Genomic DNA, 17023 nt, shown 5'->3' with positions numbered 1-17023 from the left:
TAAATATCATACTTGAGACATTACTTAATGAAATTGAAACAAGTGAAACAATTTTTGAAATAAAACAAATCGCTCAAATCTTAAAGTTAAAAAATCACTAAAACATCGCCCATGTTGTTTAGAAAATGATGGAAAGTCTTCAAATCCATAACTGTCTTTTTCGAAGAATCCAAAACTTTAGATCCCAAAGTATTTTTTACTTTCCTTCAAAGGAAAAAAATATCTTCCATGGCAAAGTAGTTTATGATGCTTTTTCTATTGCATTCTATTTTCAGCAACATGCAGAGATACATAGTAATTCATAAAGCGAACTTTCAGGAAGTAGCTCGACTATAAAATCATGCAATGGTTGTTCGTAGATTTATATAATGGGATTATAATGACGACATCTGAAAAGAAACGCTGCTGTGAAATATTATCCCAATATCAAATATTAGGGACATGCATCTTTTTGACGTGTAGTTTTTCATAAATGTTTTGTTAGATGTTTTACTTTAGCCAAACTAATAAATTAGGAAAAACGCATACCCATGGTTGATTTTCGTATGATATTATAATTCAAATTTTATTAGCAACGAATTTTTCAAAATGTTGCAAAACAGTTTTGGAGCTGTGGTTTTATTTGATATAATTGGTTAAAACATTGTAAGACATTTAAAAAGTATGAAGGTTTCTGAATCATTATTTATTATTTACAACTGCCTCACACTTAATATGGTTCCATATTAAATGAAATTTTCGTATATCTTAAAATTTATTACATTATACAGTAACTTAACTTCAACCGTCGAGGTTTAATTTAGCACATTTTGTCAAATATTATGGTTCAAGGTATTGATAATTTAGTTCAACGTACAACAAACGTTTGTGAAAATTAGTTTAATATACTCGATAGTACGATTTTACTCACTTTAGTTGTATTCTGAAATTATATTTATGATTGTCGTATTAAAAACATACACTGAACAGCTAATTGAAATTTAAAAGAAGTAGATTTTTGACTATTGGAGATATTTTCCGTCAGAAATGCGCAGTTTCTTTTCTTTATATTTTTTATTATTTTTTTCTTTTTTGCATTTCGCACATCTTAATTTTACACTATACAGTGGTCCAACTTAGACTGAAGCATGGTTCAATTTAACACGTCATAACATTTGAAAAATTATAATATTTGTCAAACGGTATGGTTGAAGGATCTAATAATTTTGCTCAAAGTGCAATGAACGCTTTTGAAAGTTCAGTTATCTTAATGTTGTTAGTTGAATCTTAAAATTGTGTTTATGATTGCCCAATTAAAAACATTCACAGAACAGTTTATTTAAATTAAAAAATGGTTTTTTAACTTTTGGGAATATTTTTTGACTGAAATTGTAGAGTTTTTTTTCCTTTTTTTAAAAACATTTTTCTTGTTTTTTTGGCATTTACGCCGTAATTCGAAAGTTAATTTCTCCCGCGGATATAATGTTGGTGGCACCTAAATAAAACGTACATTAAGCAATAAATTTTAATAGACATAATAACACTTTTAGTGGTTTTCCAGGATTTTTCTTACTAACATTATATATGTTTTTTAATATTAAAATTAATAATAAGAATAATAATATTACTTGTTATATAAAACAATATCAGGAAGCCATATCTTTTCACAAGGCACGCGAATCTTGGTCAGATTACCGTATTCAGTTGGGTTCCAACTTAAATAATCATCCATCCATTCCTATAGAAAAAGTAAATCCAAGTTGATTAAACTGAAATTATTTAAGTGAAATATTATTGTCTCAGAGTACCTAAAAATAAATGCATAAAAATATTGTTCTATGTGCATTTTTTAAAAGCTTTTAAGCAGTTTTATATAAAAATGCTGTAGTCTTTTCAGCAACAATAAGACATTATAATGTTTTTCTCATTGACGATTTTTATAAGAAAAGCTACTATTCAAATTCTAAAGGAGTATTTTTCGTTTAAAAAAAGAGCATTGAATATTTATTTTGTATACAATCAGTTAGATACACTGAGTTTAGGCTGAAAATAATAAAATACTAACATTTTTACATTATGTTACACCTGTGTGAAAGGTATTGTTTTATTTTGTAGGTAAAAAAGGAAAATGTTTTAATTGGTTTTGAAACAAATACAGATGTAAAATAATTATCATTACTACCATAAAAATAGAATGGTTAGAAAAACTAGCAAAACGGAAAGTTTATTTGTTATCAAAGAAAACATTTATGATTCTTTTAAAATCCGGAAAAAAATTTTTGAAAATAAATTTTTTGATGCCAATTAAGTGTGCATGAAAAGCACGCTAATGTGCATTTAAAATTATGCATTGCACTCTTATTGAAAGAAAAGCTATCGGCCAAGTAGCAAAGAATTCTGGTTCAAGTTACGGTATAAAATACCGACACTTTGGATGCATCATCTATAAAACCCATTTTTACCGTATAAATACAACACAGTAATTTTTACAGTGATATTTATTTATTTAAAGAGATTCAGTGATTTTGCGGTAAGTACTTCTGTAAATCTTACGGTATATCAGATTTTTTTGACCAGTAACATGTTCCGGTAAAAATGTAATTTACGGTAAAAAGCACCGGTACCATGAGAGCTAGTGATTCTGAATTTTTTACTAGGTAGTGAGCAGTGTGACTTTTTAAACAGCAAAATGCCACAAAAAAAAATTTACAAAGTCATTACATCTACAAGTGTCTATTATTTCCTTTCTTAAACATTAAACTAGTTTTATGAATCAAATTTTAACCCCTTCCGAGACCAATTAAAAAATGTAACTAAGAAATCACTTTAAGGAAAAAGCGACAAAAGATTTAGTGGATGACTAGTAAGTATTTACACAATCGTTTCCCATAGTAGAATAAAGGACCTAAACGACTCTCTTTTGGAAAGCGTTGGTGATAAACGATCACTTCAAGCATCAACGAGCCATAAAACGAAGTAAGACTCAGAGGAACCACTAAAACTCTTGAGTATCCATTGAAACAATTATTCTTTATTTATATCTTCTGTGGTTTGATTTTTGTTGATTTTATTTTAATTTGTTTATTTATCTTCTAAGTAGACTTTGAATATATATTTGCGTTTTGCTTATTTTGTTATTTTGCTTTGCTTTGTTTTGTTTTGCTTGTTTTTATCACTAAGATAAGAGAGTGAAATTACACTAGAAAAAAATCGAAGCTTCCTGAAGATGTAAAAGAAAAATTTATTTGTGGCTGGAAATAAAAATTGATTTTTTTTTCTTTATTTAAAATTGTTAAAATTTTTTTTTTCAAAAAATGTAATTTTTTTCACTTTAATTAATTAATAATACAATTTGCTTAAATTACGAGTTATTAACTTATTAATTCGGAAACAATTAGTGAGACAGATGAATACTTTTCAGGTAGCAAGGATTCATAAAATAAAAGTGCGACTTAAAAGAACCATTAAAACTCTTGAGTATTCATTGAAACATATATTCTTATTTATATCTTTTGTGGTTGGATTTCCGTTGTTTTTATTTTAATTTACTTATTTATTTTCTAAGATAACATTGAATTTATTAATTTGCATTTTGCTTGTTTTTATCACTAAGATAATAGAGTAACTACACAAAACAAAATCGGAACTTCCTGAAGGTGTAGAAAAACAATTATTTTAAGGCTGAAAATAAAAATTGAATTTTTTTTCCTTATTTAAAATTTTAAATCAACACATTTTTTTAAAATTAATAATTAAAAATTTTTTTTTTTCAAAAATTAAAAATTTAGAAAAAACAATGCTTTTTTAAGAGTTTTAAGTAATTTTTTTTTACTTTAATTGTTCAATAATATAATTGAGTTATTATTTTGGAATTAATTAGAGTCACAGATGATTATTTCAATCAACAAAGAGTCATAAAATCAAAGTATGAGCCAAAGGAAAAATTAAAACTCCAGAGCATTCATTAAAACATGTATTCTTATTTATAAATTTTGTGGTTTAATTTATGTTGTTTTTAGAGTTCAATTTATTTATTTATCTTCTAAGTAAACTCGGAATATATCTTTTCATTTTGGTTGCTTTCATCACGAAGTAAACAGAATATTAATTTGTTCCTTATTTAAAAGTTTTGAAATGGTATTATTTTAATAATAATTAATTACCCATGTAATTTGATCAAATTAATAATTATTAACTTAGTTCGAAAAAAATAGTTTTAGATGTTACTTCAAGAAGTAAGGAGTCACAAAAAATGGGACTCAAAGGTGCGACTAAGACTTTAAAGTATTTATTGAAAAAATTCTTCTTATTTACATCTTTTGTGGTTTGATTTCTGTTGCTTTCCCTTCAATTTATTTTCTAATTAAACTTTGAATATGTATTTGAATTTTGCTTGTTTTTATCACGAAGATAAGAGATTAAAATTATACTACAACAAAACTATATTTTCTTCTAAGATGTATAAAATAATCAATTTATAGTAGAAAATAAAAATTAATTTATTTTCTTCACCAAAAATTTTCGAAAAATGAATTTTTTAATAATAATAAATTGTGAATATAATTTAATTTTATTAAAAAATTTTAGTTTACTAATTAATAAGGAAAAAATTGTAATTGATAATTACTTAAGGCAACAAGGAACCATTAAATAAAAGTACAACTTAGAGAAGCCACTGAAACTCTTGAGTAATTCATTAAACCAATTATTCTTTTTTTATTTTTTTTGTGGTCAATTTTTGGTGCTTTTATTTTAGTTTATTTATTTATCCTCTCAGTAAATGTCGAATAAGTATTTGCATTTTACCTGTTTTTATTATGAAGAGAATGAAAATTTACACAAGAATAAAACCGAAACGGCATTGAAGAAGTGAAAAATTAATTAATTAATAGCCGAATATAAAAATTGTTTTTGATTATTTAAAACTTTTGAAAAAAGGATTTTATTTAATATTAAAAAAACTCATTAATTTAAATTCAATGGTATAAATAATTTTACTAATTATAATTTGGTAATAATTACTTAAAGTAGCAGTTGAGTCATAAAATGAAAATAATCGATTTATGACAAGCAAGAGAAAAGTATTTTGATTGTTTTTGAAGAAAAATGTATTGTAATGTTTCCAGTTGCTTTTGTTTCATATTCTTTATCCATTATTCAAGCAAATATTGAATTAATTTTCGCAAATCTTTTGATTTCATAATAAAGTAAAATGCGGAAAATTACGGAGTATAAAAGCGAAGCTTCATGATGTCGAAGAAAAGTATTCCTTTTATTTCAATTTGTTTACTTTCTTTCGATTGAACTCTGTATTTTTTTAATCTTTCTGTTGCTATTATAAAGTTAAGTGCGTAAAGTTGCATTCATATTACCCAACCGAAGCTTCGTCTAGGAAAGTAATTGATTTCTAAAAGAAAAGAAAAATGTATTTTACATAATCATGAAGCTAAGTAATGTGTAAAATAATTATTAATTAATCCATAATTATAGTTCTTTAAATATTTAGTAATTAAGTAAACACATGAATTATTAGATTTTAATTAAATTAATCAAAGTTTTAAATATTTAAAGTGTAATTTCTTTAATTTAAAAAAGATTTCTTAACTCTTTGACGCAGAATTTTTAAAAAACATATTTTTCACACGTTTTCATTATTTTTTTATTAATTTCGGTTGAAATAAGGTAAAAATTTATATTTAGCATATTAATAATTTATGGTTATGAAATATAATAAGAAACATCGTGTCCTTAATTTGCAAAATAAATTACTGATAAATTTTTAAATATGCATGAATTTTTTTTACAAAACTGCTTTATTTGTATTTTATATTTTAGAACACATTTAGTTCCGATAATTTAACAGCTATTTCGGAAACTATTAGACTGTTTTTTATAATAAAAAAATATCAAAGCATATTTTTGACTGCCATTATAGCGTCCCAAAAATCATTAGAACGTCAAAGGGTTAACCTTAAAGAATATTAAATCTTTTTAACTGTGCTGCAATTGTGTATTTTTCATTTAATAGCCGCTAGAAATAGTTTTAATTAAGGGAGAAGTAAATTTGAAATTTTTTTTTAACTGAAACATAATTTTATTATTTTAGGAAACAATTCGTGATAAAAAGTTTCGAATAAAACATTATTCTAATAATTTATTTTAACTTGCTATTCATCAATCAAAATCAAATTTCACATTTCAGTTTAAGGTTAATTAATTTGTGTTTTCGATTATCTTTCAGATGAATTTGATTTAAATAATAAGTTATTGAAACAACTAAGTGAAAAGTGAGTTAGTTTTTCTTTATTTTTTTTAAAATTTGTTTTACATCTGTAATTTATAACCAATTTAATGTTTAGAAAACAACCGATATTATACTTGAAAGAAAAACTTTTGAAATATAAATTTTTTTTAAAGAAAGGAAAAAAAAATAGCTATTCATTTTTAAAGAGATTCAGGAGATATAAAATCTATCTGACCAGTTAAAAACTTTTTGAGAATTTACCCTGTAAAAAATAGTTACTCAAAATTCAGCACAAATATGTAATAAAGCTCCGAAACAAATGTAGTCGAATTTGAAACCCCATGTACTCATTATTAAGCACATTGAATGCTCAAAATTAAAACAGCGTATAGAGAAAAGTAGGATAAGAACATGTATTGAGATTCTTAGGAATATTAGAGCTGAACTGTTTGCTCTAGAAACTGTCACATTTAATCAAGATATTCATTGTTTAGTTGCGTACAATATATCATTCCAGAAAATTCTTAGATGCACTATTTTTAATGAATAATTTTTTTTTATCGAAAAAAGAAAATAATATGGTCTTACACCACTAGTGAGGTAAGACTGAGTACTCAAAGTAACACCATGGGAAATTTAGAAATGCAAGAATTTATGAGAAAAAGTAGCAGGCATTTTTATTTTGCATTACAATTTAAGAATATTCTGCATTTATTTTACATGTGATGCAGTTATCTTCCTCTACTGCACTGTAGCTTTCATGGGACCAGCATGGACACACATCAAGGAGGACATGGGAGTACCCAGTCTTACTTCGAGAGCAGAGGTTAGCGAAATAAAATGGAACTGTCATTATTAGACTAAATCCTTATTGTTTGTTATGGTATAAATCTTTGATAAATGTATAATAAGCATGATTAACAATTAGTTTTATAGCTGTAATGTCCATCAAATAAGACGAATTTGAAAACAAAAGAACATTAGAGAGTTGACATAGCAAAACAAACTTATCTACACCGACGCCTATGAACTAATCAAGAACAATATGGTAGGTTCTTCGTCTTGATAAGTAACGTATAATTCAGAGTCTGTTCATTATAAAAAAGAACTAATTTCGTCACAATCGAGGTATTCGGTCACATTCCAGCCTCTACTCATTTTTTAGCAAAATAAATAGTATCAGCAATGACACATCATAACAAAAGGAACCATCATCATAAATTTAATAAAATTCAAACTTTTTTAGTTTATAAGGAACAAATGTTCGAAAAGAAAGTGAAATTAGATTAAAGTTTGCTGCACTTAGATTTAAGAATATTACATTCTTATAGGAATAAGAAATGTTTTCAGATTGGTAATCAACAATTTCCTATTTTCCCACCATATTTATTTACAAACGAAAACGGAATTTCTTTTTCAATTTTAACCGCGTCACTATACTCAATAATGAGTGCTTGGGATTTTCATACTTGTTTCGGAGCTATTTTATCCCGTTTTTGCTCAATTTTGAGAAATCCTTTCTTGCAAAGTATTTATAAGTAGTTAATCTTTTAGAGAACTTTTAAAGCTATACAGATATTGAAATTCAAACAATTCTGCAGTTTAGGGAAAGTCGAACCAAACACTATAACATTCAAAATTTCAAAAAATAAAAAGGATGAATTTATTAACTTGACTTAAAGTTTCTATTCAAAAGAGGAACTTTGATAAAACGACATTTGAAAGCACTGAACAAATAGCGCAAAAACATCAGGACTGTAGTTTCTTTGAAATTTATCCTGACTTAAAATGTTAAAGTTACAAAAAGTTTAAAAATCTGTTGCCATTCTTTTTAAATACACTTTACACGTCATGAACTATGCTATTTTACGACAGACGAAAGGTTTAACTGTAACTTTTCGCTGTAAGGAAGAATTCAATTTTATCTCGGCACGAAAAGAAAAAAAAATTACAATTCTGTTTATTTAAAAAATCAAACAAAAAGTGCATCCTCTGTAAGATGTTTATCAAAAGTTTTTTTTAAAATTTTTTAGACACTTAAAATTGAAAGTATTTGCTAGTAATATTTAAATTATTCTCTGGTTGTATTTAATCTGGTAGAAAAAGTTTTACTTAGCAGTAATTTTTTTACAAGTCTAATTCTTTAGAAGACTTAAGATGTTTCAGCACACATATTTGTTCATACAACGTATATAGATACAGTTTTTTTCCTGAGCTTCAGAAATAAAACTTTATTTTATAAAATGGAAAAAGTAAGCAGCTTAGTTCCATGTCTCTTTCCTCTTGAAAGAGTAACAAATTGAATTATAAAATGAAAAATATTAAATTGTAACTTTTTTTTCCCGTTTATCATACATTTTCTAAAAATAAATATATTTAAAGTCATCATAAATTTGTAAAAATCTCCTTATGTCTAGAAAAAATCATTTCAGTAAGCACGACATCAATTTTTGTAGTCTATGCAATTGGAATAAATTCAAATTTCTTTTTTCAACCGGACTAACTATATAGTTTTAAAATACCTTTAAAAAAAAGCCTTTTTCTTACTTTATTACGAATTTTTAGCACATGTAGCCCATGTTATTTTAAAAAGTCGATGTATTTTAATTTTCAACCTAAGTTTTATTTTTTTTACCCTATTGTCTTATATTTGTAGTTTGATATCTGACCTTTGAACATTTTTTCCTTTGCCTCATTTCATGAAAGCCATACTCTTTAATATTTAAAAGTCATGTAAATGTTTGTTAAATATCTACAGTTCACAGTTTCAAATCTTTACAAATTTGAAAAATCAGAAGTGCATTGAATTGAAACAATATTTAAAATCACATTTCAAAGCTACTTACTTGATCTAACCAAACATTAGTAGTCAAAACTTGATTTTTTTCATCCTAAAAGTAATTAATGAAAGGCATTTTTAATTGTCATTGAAAGTATTACATGACAATTTTTGAAAAGAAAAAATTAAGCAAATAAAAATTGTTTATTTATTTAGTATAATAAGGTGACTTACTGTTTTGATCAAAAATACAGTGATCACAAAGCACAGTAAGTTGCATTCAACTATTTCTGATAATAAAACTAAAATATACAGAATTTAAATAACTTATTTGGTAATTTTCCCTGCTCACTAGAAATTCTGGTTATCAAAATTATATTTCCTATTATTTTACATATAGTAAAAAAATGCGAAACTGAAAAATAAATGCAACCAAATATATGGTTTTTACGCCATACTCTAAAGTAACATGATAAAATTACCAAATTTTTCCTTATTTACCAAATTTTTGACACATTATACACCAAAGCGCTTCGGTAAAAATTCCGGTGCTTTTTGGTGTGCATACAGTGTCAGAAGCACAGTAAATTTCGCCATATTCTGGTAGATTTAACAATAGTGTTTGTTCTTAGTTGAGAAGCATATTTTTAGTCTGAAGAATGATAAAAATAATTTACAAAACCGAAGGTATGATACATAACAAGGAACTCTTCAGCAATACTATTAATATTTTTAAACCCTATAGAAGACTTAGCCCCCTGTTCGTTTTGCTCCAAAAGCTCCATGATTGCTTTATCACTTTTTTCCCTGGTGGTGAAGCAAATATTTCATTCAGAAACAAAATTTATTCTGTTTCATATATTTTAAGCTGTTGTTACTCATGACAGAGTTACGTACAACTCCTTATTCTCTTGTTATTTTGAACGCAGTTAAAAACATCTATTGACAACGAAACTAACTCGTTTGTTAGAAGTTGTCCCCAAATGAAATTAGTAAGCCTTCATGTCATTTGCATACATAGCAGAACTATATAAACCTCTCATGTTTGCTTAACAACAGCAGGACTTAAATTTTTGATCATATGAATCCTGGAAATAGTTTTTAGCCGCAATGTCCTTTGTACTGAGAATTTCCCTATTAGTACACTGTAAAAGAATTCGAATCAAATTACGGTAAAAAGTACCTGCGCACTACCGTAACATCATTGAATCACTCAAAATAAACATTAATATAAAAATTAGGGTATAATATTTTAGGGTTAAATGGATGATGCACCCAACGTGTGGATACTTTATACTGTACTTCGATCCGGAATTTTTTACAGTGTATGTGTCACATTTTTCTCGCTTCGCATATCAATCCTTGCCTTAACTTCTCAATGATTTTCATATATCATCTCAATTTATTTTATATTATAACTCATGATAAATAACTTATTCTAGGTGCAAAATTTGAGAAATTAACGTTTATATCCAAGCCATAATTAGAACTAATTCGCTTTCTCTTAGTTCTTGTTTCGTTTATAAATATATGATTTTTATCTTATGATCAGTACTTAGATTTCTCAACTATATTTTATTTCACTTCATCATATATATTCATTCCTGTCCACACACTATGACACATAATTAATTATAATCTAAGTAAAATTATACGAAATAAAATTATTTAACTTTAGTGCATTCACTAAATTGATGGTGTGCATGAAATTCTGTTGATAGCAAAATCTTTCATCGCATTAATATTAAGTAGTTTTTAATAAAACTAAGAGGACAAGCATTAAGACAAAGTCATATTTAGAGGCATCTGTTGAAGGCCGTCACAAAGAGTAGAGAACCACTAAATGTTCTTCATTTTTCTAAAGCGTAAACAGCACTTCAACCCTACTAACTACCAGTAAGTTAAATTTTGTTACTTCTGAAATGGTCTATCAGCATGACATTTTTCACTATGTAGGTGGATTTCTTCGCTACAAGTTTAAAATTTAATAATTCTTGAATTAATAATTGAGTCTTTTTTTTTATAACCGTCGTTGAATAGCCGACCCAATTTTATGGGTTTACGACTACTAATGTTCAATTCAGTAGGCTTGTAATTTTGAATGCAATCCAGAAGACAAGGGAACTCCTGGATCGAGTATTGGTAGAAATTTGCCTTCGTGGCGTACTTTTTGATGGAACTAACCCGCATTTGCGTTACATGGAGAGGAAGACAACGAGAACCTCCCACGGTTAGCCTGACGACTAGGGGACCATGATCAGTCTACAACTGAGGATATTTCACGTCAGCACTGTGGTCGGTGCAAGTCGGATGCAGAATTCGTATCGACTGGGATTCGAACCCGGTTCGCCTCATTGGAAGGTGAACGCCCTATCCCCTGAGCCATCGCGGCTCAATAATCGAGTTTTAAAATTGTTATTCTTCCGAACTCTTCGCACACTTTTCTACACACCTTTGTAATTTCAAGTCTTTAAGTCTTACAGATTTTGTGCCGCAACAAAACAAAACGTAACCAAAAGCAAAAAAAAGTGGGTAAAAGTTCACAATAAAACACTTAAAATAATTGGAACAAAAAAAAGTTTGGGTGAAATTCAGAAACAAAAAAGGCTCTAATGGTATGTCAAATTTAAACTCTGTTGCTCGAAGGGATGCCAGCATGATATTTTCCCTTCAAGTTTAATAGTTATTAATTCACGATCCAATAATCGAATATATTAAAATTTTTTATTCCATTGTACTATTTTAAGTGTTTTCGCCTCTATTTCGTAATTCCAAGTTCCTAAGTCAAATAAATTTTGCGTAGTAAAAAACGTTAAATATCTAAAAAAGCGACGGCACATGAGAATTCTTTCATATTTGGATGTAGGAAAGACTTGTCCTTTCTTTTTGTTGACAGATTTAGAATTTTGTCTAGAAATATGGTCACAAAAACTTTTTTTCAAAATCAATTATGCAGCCAAAATTGTGAATCGCCAATTATAATTTTAGTTTTCTAACCATATCTTTAGGATGCTTTGCGTTTAGTAGTTAGTAGAAAAAACAACCACTTATTTCTAATTAATATTTTTTAACGAAAAGTCAGCTTTTATTAATTATTGCATTATAATAATTAGTTGTTATTTATTATATATAGGCTATGATTATAATTGTAATTTTTTTTTTATAAAAAGTATAATTATTTTAATATCATAAACAACACAATTTTTAAAGATAAAATCAAAAATTTAAAATTAAATTCCTGAAATAGTTTCCGCAACGTAAAATCTAATTTAAAATGAACTATTGATTTTTTTCTACTCTAGCTTCATAACTGCTGCTAAATATATTAACTTAGATAAATATTTTGTTTAAACACAACTATAACAAGGAATACAAATAAGTGTCATTTTAGTTGATTTCGGTTTCTTTCTGAAACATTTTACTACTGAATATTACATTTTAATAAGTTAGTATACGCTATAACATGGGAGTTAATTATATCATGTGACTTTTAAGCTGTTATTTTTTTAAACGAGATATGCAATTTTTCAGACTCATGTAAATCAGAAATTTATGCACGTCTTATTAAATTGAGTTTACTAGTTGCAAAGTAAATCTGAAATAACTGTAATCATAATGATGAAATTATATTCATTAGATTACTTTCAAAGGTTCAAGAAAGTAAAATGCAAAAAAATAGTAAAGAAAAATAAGTAATAAGAAAAAAAGTTAAATGAACTTTAATTCGATTGAAACTTTCGAAAGCAAAGTTCAGTTCTTCCTAAAATCTAAACTAGATTAAAAGTAGGTGAACAGTTCGGGTTGATTACTGTTTCTCAGTGTAGTACGAGTAAATAGCACAAGAAGTTGACAGTGCGTCCTGCAGAGAAAGGAAGTATGGTCAAAACTATCAAAATATGGTAAAATTTAGCATGTTTCCTCTATGGAAACACCAGAAAGACCGGAAATCTTTACACAAGCAACTTGGTAATGACTTTGGTGAAATTAACAATAAACTGCGGTTTTATATTGATCTTGATCAACATTTAGTAAATGTGGTAAAGTTCGGTAATTTTATAATGATACTTTTGTGCATGGCATAAAAACCATTTATTCGGCTAAATTTACTTCTCAGTTTTGTATTTTTTACCAAATATGTGGTAAAGACAATTCTTATTTTGAAAGCTAGAATTTCGGGAAAACTATTACCATGTGAATGAAAAAAAGTACCAAATATTGGTTTAATTACCATATACTTAGATTTTATTAGCCAGAAATCTTATTACCCTAGAGTGCTACTGTTACTAATACAGTTTTTTCTCCATGCTGACTGGGGACAAATTTTTAATCTCCATTTCTCTATATTCAGTCATTCTGTGGCCGGTTACCCCTATGCTAATTTTACCCATGTGACCCCAAGCTTTTTTACAGTAAATTAAGATTAGCAAAAAATATTTTTTTTATTTATTCTCCAACTCAATTAGCATACTATTTAAGCAAACAAAATTAATTTGTAAACAAGTGTTAAAACATATTAACGAAACTATGAAAATATTGCTTGCATGTGTGTTTGGAGCACTTTAGGGTAACTCTAGTTGTAATCTTGCTTTTACAACTGGAGTTTCATTTTCAGTTACACTACTTCTATAGAAAGTGCTCTCTATAGAATCAATCCCGCCTAGGAGTATTCTCGATAATAGGGTAAAATGAATCATGAGGAAAAATGGCAGTCCCATCCATTGTCTTTTAACTAGGGAGGAGATCAGAATGATTGACGGAATAATCCTCAATCTCATTATCGTCTGAGAAACATGAAGTCCCCTGTCGTCTTTGTTTGTTACCTTCCAGTGAGTAGCAGATTTATTCATTTATGTCGCTTAGTAACAGCTAGCGGCAGCATTATACTAAATTTCAGAAAGGAAACAAATTAGAGAGTTTCCTTTGCTCCAGATATATAGATCTCAAATAAAATTTGAAATAAACGGTGAAACATATTCCTCAGCTTAAATCTCCATATGCATGCTTAATTATATTTCGGTAGAAGCGATGTCGTGTATTTGATATCTTCATTTGCTTGGAATGTAAATAATTTTAACGCATAAATGAATGAATGAAAATTCCTTTAAATTTTATCGCAACACAACTGTGTTTAGTTTCTTTGGTTCTTATCGTTCTTATCTGCGAAGCTGAATAAATTTTATTATTCGCTAATTTTTAATTAAATTATTATCTGATGCGATTTATTTTATACCAATTTTGGTCACTATAAAACTGTGTTAGATGATCACTGTATAAATTTTTGAGGAAAAACACTGTCTTTAAAAGCAAATTTGGCCTTAAAATAATTTGAAATGTTTTGAATTATAAAAAAAAAAACTAGTCTTATAAAATGTTTTTAAATGTATACATTTTGCACTAAGGAAAAAAAAAGTATGGTATAAAACGAATATGGTAAATTTGTTGGATTTTTGTCTCTTTTGACACTTTTAAAAGTACCGTAATTTTTATCGAGGCTCTTTGGTAATGATTTTGGTAAAACTAACGATAAAATAATAATAAAAACTTTTAATCTTTAACTTTTTTTTAAAGTTTTATAATCTGTGATAAAATTTGGTAATTTTACCGTGATACCTTAGAGTAATACATAACCATTTATTTTTCAGTTTTACGCTTATTACTAAATGTGGCGTATTAAGGACGATAATTTTAAAAACTAGAATTTGCAGTAAACCATGAGTGCATGAACGAAAAAATTACTAAATGAATCGTTTAAATACCGCATATTTTAGTTTTTAATACAAGAAATACGCTTTTTTTACCATAATTGTATTTACTAGAATTTTTTATTACCATACAGTACGGTAATTTTACCAGAAGTTTTTTCTTCGAGTGGAATATTCCATAGATAAATTCCATTCCATCTTGCAAAAGAAAAAAAAATAGTGCTAAGTAAATCTATTTCGTCAGTGCTTATATCTGCTTGATTATTTGTTAATGATACTTAATACTTCTGATTTGCACTTAATATAAGATTGAAGATATTATGTAGTTCATGTAATTTTTTCTTCTTAGAAAAATTAATAATAGGCATAATTTCGTATTTATGCAAAGAAAATATGTGCGATCATGCAAAATGTTTATAATTGTTCGAGTTCGGTTTAGAATTATTTCGGTACCGAAATAGATGCCATTGATCGGGAAAACTTATTAAAGTAAAGATTTACTCCTCAATCAAGTAACTTTTTCAATAGATTTTGCATTTTATTGTACTGTAAGAAATTTCACTGCCAAATTATGGTCAGTGAAAAGCAAACATTGTTCCTGCCTCTCATTTAGAAAACCAGATTTTTCGCTAAACCATGACTGGAAAAATTACCAAACGAATGGTTTATCGTATATTTTGGTTTTATTAACCAGAATTATGTTTTTTTTCCTTCAGAAATGACATTACCATTTAACGGTAATTTTACCATATTTTCTGTCCGTGAGTTAAACCATAATTTTTTCTCCTTGTGCTCTCTGCATTAGATAGTTCAATTGAAATAATTAAAGAAACCTAGTTTTAATCAAATCAGAATTTTATTGATTTATTTGTTTTTAATATAAAATGAAAGGGAAATTGACAAAATCTTGAAAGAAACTCTGAAACCACAAGAAACTTTGCTGAACTTTGAGACCAAATAAATATTTCCAAAGGGCAACTTTATATTTAGTTTGTTTTGAGATATATAAAGTTAACTCTTAAAGTATACAAAGAGCAACATCTAATAATGTAATTGGTTACAGCAAGGAAAGTTTAATGATAGTTCAAATTCATTCCTCATTCAATTTCAAAAAGGAATAAATTGCCACTCATATATTGTTTTTAATTCCATTAAGCAAACAAAATTTCAACTCATTTAATAATTTAACAAATCAGAATAATTTTTTTAATGAAAGACTTTGTACTAATGAGAAGAAAAACCATTGTTAATTTATCATATAATTATGACTTTTGTAAAATTTGTGACTAAAAAATTCTTTAAGAATGTGATGCAAAGGACAACATGTAGAAGGTGAGTTAAAACCTCTGTCTCTTGTGTAATATGAGTTGATTCTCATAAATTTACTTGCCCTTTAGCTAAATAAATAATTATACTTTAAGAAATTAAAAGACCAGATATGACCTAAGGCAGTTGTGGCAGCAGTTAGTATTATTGGCTATAGATATAGCAAGTAAGTGAATAAGGACTAAGAATGAATCAGTGAATTCTCAAGAGGGCGAAACCGTAAATCAGTATATAAATACAAAAATAAAAATTTTGAAGTCTGCAATGTCTAATAAAGAATTCGATGGTTCTTTTTTTTTGTTTTATTTACTTAATTTATAAATATTAACAGATTATTGCACTGAAATATTTTGCAGCTAAAGTAGACCCAACGAAAATTTTTTGAAAAGAGAATCTAAATTATGAACTTCTTTTCGGTAGTGTCGGCGATAAAAATCACTTTACGATAACGTGAAGAGCCTTAGTTGAACTTGATCCAGACTAATATTACGCAATTGTTGTTATTTAAAACTTTCATTTTAACATTTGTTCAAGAATAATTTATTATAAATATTTGTTTCCAATGTAAGGTTTAAGAATTTAAAAACTTGACGTTATGAAGTTGTGCAAAAATTGTACAGGACATAAGATGGAATAAAAAATTTACATTCGATAATTAATTAACATAACATTCATTAAATTAACATTCAATAATTAATTCACTTAACATTCATTAAATTTACATTCGATAATTAATTTACTTAACATTCATTAAATTTACATTCGATAATTAATTCACTAAACATTCATTAAATTAACATTCGATAATTTTGAGAAATACAATAACCACTCTGCCATCCGTGGAAGTGCAAGAATGGATTTAAACTGGACGTGCTGAAAACGGCCTTTATTATGTATAAATATAGCGTGAGTTTTCTCTTTCTTGAAATTACAATTTCTTATTGCAGTTTAAGTGCCTTTTCCCCATGATACTTTTGTGCATGGCATAAAAAC

General features: G+C 27.1%; 1 protein-coding gene across 1 annotated transcript in view; it reads right to left on the bottom strand.

The window, feature by feature from the left end:
• Window positions 1-17023, bottom strand: part of LOC107457443 (neuronal acetylcholine receptor subunit alpha-10) — a 99657-nt gene that overhangs the window by 30698 nt on the left and 51936 nt on the right. The window contains exons 3-4 of the mRNA XM_043046698.2: window positions 9070-9114; window positions 1608-1717 (exon numbers count right to left, since the gene is read on the bottom strand). Coding sequence (XP_042902632.1) covers window positions 1608-1717; window positions 9070-9114 — 155 coding nt within the window. The remainder of the gene's footprint in view (window positions 1-1607; window positions 1718-9069; window positions 9115-17023) is intronic.

This window comes from Parasteatoda tepidariorum, chromosome 2, assembly GCF_043381705.1.
Source record: "Parasteatoda tepidariorum isolate YZ-2023 chromosome 2, CAS_Ptep_4.0, whole genome shotgun sequence".
In the NCBI taxonomy this organism is placed as follows: Eukaryota; Metazoa; Arthropoda; class Arachnida; order Araneae; family Theridiidae; genus Parasteatoda; species Parasteatoda tepidariorum.
This window is presented reverse-complemented; position numbering and strand designations above follow the sequence as displayed.